This window comes from Wasmannia auropunctata, unplaced genomic scaffold, assembly GCF_000956235.1.
Source record: "Wasmannia auropunctata unplaced genomic scaffold, wasmannia.A_1.0 LD335986.1, whole genome shotgun sequence".
NCBI classification, from domain to species: Eukaryota; Metazoa; Arthropoda; class Insecta; order Hymenoptera; family Formicidae; genus Wasmannia; species Wasmannia auropunctata.
Window position 1 is genome coordinate 288,957 of NW_012026904.1, and position 4,799 is coordinate 293,755.

General features: G+C 34.5%; 1 protein-coding gene across 3 annotated transcripts; it reads left to right on the forward strand.

Moving 5' to 3' along the window:
• The first annotated feature begins 4 nt into the window (after positions 1–4).
• On the forward strand, positions 5–1,987 carry LOC105454328 (peptidoglycan-recognition protein 2-like). 3 transcript variants are annotated; one of them, XR_974980.1, is made up of 5 exons: positions 5–129; positions 592–802; positions 1,201–1,319; positions 1,462–1,728; positions 1,874–1,987. XR_974980.1 is itself a non-coding variant. In XM_011696884.1 (5 exons), the coding sequence occupies exons 1-4, from the start codon at positions 75–77 to the stop codon at positions 1,644–1,646; spliced, it is 570 nt and encodes a 189-aa protein (XP_011695186.1). In that variant the 5' UTR covers positions 5–74; the 3' UTR covers positions 1,647–1,661; positions 1,874–1,987. The 3 variants fall into 3 exon arrangements, 2 of the variants coding, with proteins under 2 accessions (XP_011695186.1, XP_011695184.1); XM_011696884.1 differs by having other exon boundaries at positions 1,462–1,661; XM_011696882.1 differs by having other exon boundaries at positions 1,462–1,987.
• The last annotated feature ends 2,812 nt before the right edge of the window (positions 1,988–4,799 follow it).

Below are 4,799 nucleotides of genomic sequence, written 5' to 3' on the forward strand. Positions count from 1 at the left end.
CTATATTGGCATTTATATATTGGTCTTTCGACGTTCTTCTCATACAGTTGCACACCGTTTTTTGTGCTGTGAGGATGATATCGAAAATCTGCTTCGTACTTTTGCTGGCATTCCCTGCCAGTTTCGCCAGTAAGTATTTTAAATTCTTTATTAATCGTTATTTATCATTTTGTGAAATTTCATAATATTATTTGCGAAATGTACTCCGCTCATTCCTCTCTAGCTATATATTAATGAAAATTTTTTGTTTCACTGTGAAAGAAAAACACTCCGGCAAAGAGAGAAAGAAAATAATAGATTCTCCATTTAGTTGTTAAATAGTTATTTGTCCAAAAGATAGAAAAACATACGCCATAATGCATATGAATATATACATATATATGTGAAAGATACTGCTATAAAATATATAATATATGTAATTGTTTTCCTAAACAATTTTCTATTAAATCAGAAAAGTAAAATGATTTTTATGACATCTGCAGAGAAATCGAATTTTCTTTAGTTTAAAATTTTTGTTCTTTAGCAAAAAAAAACTATATCAAAAATTCATAATTAATAATTAAGATTATCTTTCATTGAATATTTTCGCAGATGTCGAGTGTCCGAATATCATTGGCAGAAACGAATGGACTAGCAACGCTGCCGCTGGTGATGTCAATTATTTAATAGCACCGATACCTTACGTGATAATACAGCATACAGTCACCCCCGAATGTGATTCGCGTGAGGACTGCACAGCTAGAGTTGACAACATTCGCGGTGTTCATATGGATATAAATAATTGGGATGACATCGGTTATTCGTAAGCTATCTCGTTATTACGGTCCTACGGAAATTTTTTCAGTCACTAGAATGCGAATCATAAATCTAAGTCACCTTTATCACCTTATTATTCGTTATTTGATGCTAATAGCTTTCAATTATTTCAATTATTATTTCGGTGAAACGTTTTTAACAAATAACACAAAAAACCAACCAATATTGCAACATTATTTATGTTTTCGGAAATATTTGCAGCCTATTTGGTTACATATACATTTATGTTGAAATAAAATCTAAAAGAACACGTTTCTGTACTTGCTTCTAAAATGTTACCGTTAATTGTTTTATACTTATTACGTCTGTTTGGATTTTTACGATATTAGAGACATATGCAGAAGATACTTCATTATTTGATAATTATTGCTTTTGCTTTTAAAGTTTCGTGATCGGCGGTGATGGAAACGTATACGAGGGAGTCGGATGGATAGTCGAAGGAGCACATACGTATGGATATAACAAAAAATCTATCGGTATAGCTTTCATCGGGAATTTTCAGAGTGAGTGTCAAACGTGATAAATTGTATGAAGCATGTTCATCACTATTGTTTCATCTCAGCGATATTTATATTAATATCGCGATATTTATATTAATATTCTTTTGCGTACTAGAAATTATTCTGGCGATCTTTCTTTTTTCAGACAAAGATGCCCCCCAGAGAATGTTAAACATCGCACATCAATTAATCGAGTGTGGAAAATCCCAAGGTATCCTTCGAAATAGTGTACGAGTGCTCGGTGCACGACAGGTGACTTCAACAGCCAGCCCTGGAGCTCATCTCTTCAGGCAAATTAAAGATTGGCCTGAATGGAGGAACGAGCCTTAGACGGGCGTTTCGGAAGTGGGTGCTTTCGATTAAATCGAGATACTTAAGTTTCGAACAAAATATTCTTAATTGTTTGTTATCTGTGAGCAATAAAGTTATAAAATACGAATTCATTCTCTGCTTCTATAATAGAGCTTGAGTTTTTTTTTTAAACAAGATTTTTGGGGAAACTTCGCTATTATTGTCGTAGAGATTATCGTTTATATTAATCTGTGCAATCTCATTAGGATTATGGAGAACAGGCTGAAGCTCTTTCTGTTCCGTTGCAATCCATTGGTAAAATCAACGAAAAGTATGTCGAATGTAAGACCGTAAGAAATATACGTCAAAGTTCGAGGTAATAGTTTGTGTTTTATTATATTACCTTTCTAGCGAGAAGTCCAGCTCCTGATCTAATATAAAAAGAAAGTTCTTAACATACGTTTTTTTTTTAACGCATTAACATTTCAGAAGAACGCATGTATAGACGGCGCGGAAATAAATCGTGGAGATTGTGACGAATTTAGGAGATGGAACGGTGTGACGTCGCAACGTATATCAATACTATTCAAATTTCATTCTTTTTTTTTTTTCGATTATTAAGAGATCACGTAATTACTAATATACAAATGATACATTATCACCGAGAGTTTCTCTTACACAGAATAAATATATTGCGCATATTAGCGGGTTTTTTCAAGAATGACGCAATCGAGCCGTGCTTAAGTTTTTTTTCTTTTTAATCATAGTTATTATTATCGTTAATATCCATATAATTATCAATAACTACAGTAAAACACAAAACAAAAAAGGATATAGTGATATCTGTACATTCTCCTTAAATGATTAACGTAAACATTTTTTTTGTATACCTTGTAGCCTACAAATAGGAAGAAACTAAATCATAATATTCACAGATATTTTACAAGATAGACGAGGCCCGCCGACGGGCGCACGCGTCGCGTAACGACGGCACAGGGAAATGTGTGATTCTGCACCCGCACACTATTTGACTGGCTGCAGAAGAAAAGAGCGGAGGGGAAAACACAGCGCATTTTTTTTCGTGAAAATAAAGAGAGACGTCGCGCGACACGTGCGCACGTTCGTGCCTTATGTACTTATTCATAGCTATAATATATACGCGTTTCTTGTTTTTTTTTTATATCACCTTGCTCGCTCAATTATACCTCTACACTGTACATATCCACAACGCATCTTTTACACTGTACATGCACACGCTCCGCGAATATCCGCGCTGCCTTAAAGTAATTGTAAACCGCAGGGATGGACGAAACGGTGATGATCACGAGATGTGATTCATTGCCAAAAATAAAATTAACGGATTCGTCGAATCGTCAGTTGTTTATAAAATTAATAGCGGAACGATGAGATAAGAAAAGTAAAATGTATGATCGCGTTTCTCACTCTAGTGTTACAATTATATTCGCAATTGTAAACGACACTACAATTGTATTCACTAGAGCAACAAATATCCGGATAATTAATTATTATCCTTAAAATCAAGAGATCCAGCCTTCAATACTCAAAAAAGCTCGATCCGAAACTGCTCTCAAATAAATCCAATTCAAATTTAAGTGAACAAATAATATGAAAAAATAATTATTCGGAATCACAATCAGTACATTCGGATCGTATTTATAACTCTACTACGCACCGTTTTTTCGAACGAAATCTTAAAGGAAAGAATAAGTTCCTCGTTTCAAAGAAAGACGAAAAGTATCTTAAATAAAAATACTTATAATTTATAAAGTACCCTCACAATAAGAATTGGAACGAACGGATGCGCGTTTCGTCCATCCCTGATACTTTTGAAGATTACTCTCTAGAGGCATGCGTCCTACGCGCAGCAGCATAACATCGTAAATAGATATAAGTTTCTTAATTTACTTAAAATGTTTTTTTTTTGACGGCTTGGTGTGTGATATAGTGTAATCTCTGGTCTATACACATAAGCGCATTTATTATCTCGGACACGAATGCTAAAGAGTCTATGAGTCGTCGTACGACGGAATCGAGGGATGGGGATGTAAAGATAGATGTACACTGCACGTGCAAACGAACAATGAAATGAATGAACAGCAAACGCTGATCGAACACGCTAACGTTCCACTCGTATTCGCTGTTCGTTCGTTTTGTTCGAATATATCTACCTCTTGTAGGATGGAAGTGTAATGTTTGGGGCGGCGTCAATGGTCAATGAGATCGGTCATACTATTTCTCTCAGTATGACAAATAAGCCCCATTCGTCCTTAAATGTGCAGATTGGTATGCCCTAGCTAGCCTGCTGTAATAACGTTAATAATAATTAATAGCAGCGGTAATAGTAGTGGTAGAATAGTAGTAGTAGTAGTAGTAGTAGTAGTAGTAATAGTAGTAGTAAGTAGTAATAGTAGTAGTGGTAATAGTATAGTAGTAATAATAGTAATAGCAGTGGTAATAGTACTTGTAATAATAATAATATTAATAATAATAATAACAGTGATAAGAATGGGTAATGATCAGTATTACCAAAGCCGTTTATTGAAATAAATTTAACGAAATACGCGATTCTCTCGTATACATATATATCAGAAAACCGATTCACCGTTTAATTTTTTTCGCGATATACCAATTTTCCATCTCTCTCTCTCTCTCTCTCTCTCACTCACGTGTATAAGTGTGTGTGTTGTGTGTAAGTTAGAATTGTACCGACATTGGCAACACTGAAAACACTGGTGATAATATTAATAGTAATCATCATAATCATAATGATAAAGAATAAGTAGTAACGTTAAAAATCTTTTTATAAGACATATGACGCTAAGAGTATGCTAAGAGTAATAATAATAATTCACAAATTCGCATCCTGCTGGGTAATTATGATACATACGTAAATGGATAGATCTCTGAATAGATCGGAAATCCTACTCGGGGGTAGCCCAACTTTTCTCATTTCTCTGTGCTAGATGTCTAACATTGTAATTTACATTCTAATTCACGATCGACGGCGGCAGCAGCAACGGGCAGCAGCAAACTATCAATTACAGTAATATAATACATAGTTATTTATATAGAGCAGTATTTATACAAAAACACATCACATACCGCGCGGACCATTAGTCGGGCATCCCCTTATATATGTTTTTACTTTTTTGTCACCTTCCTCTCTTCTTC

What these genes read in the sequence shown, in the direction of transcription:
- LOC105454328 (XM_011696882.1), top strand. Translation starts at nt 75, where the DNA reads ATGATATCGAAAATCTGCTTCGTACTTTTGCTGGCATTCCCTGCCAGT. An exon ending in TGGGATGACATCGGTTATTC is followed by an intron (nt 803 to 1,200) that starts GTAAGCTATCTC and finishes TTGCTTTTAAAG; the next exon opens with TTTCGTGATCGGCGGTGATG. An exon ending in TTTCATCGGGAATTTTCAGA is followed by an intron (nt 1,320 to 1,461) that starts GTGAGTGTCAAA and finishes TTCTTTTTTCAG; the next exon opens with ACAAAGATGCCCCCCAGAGA.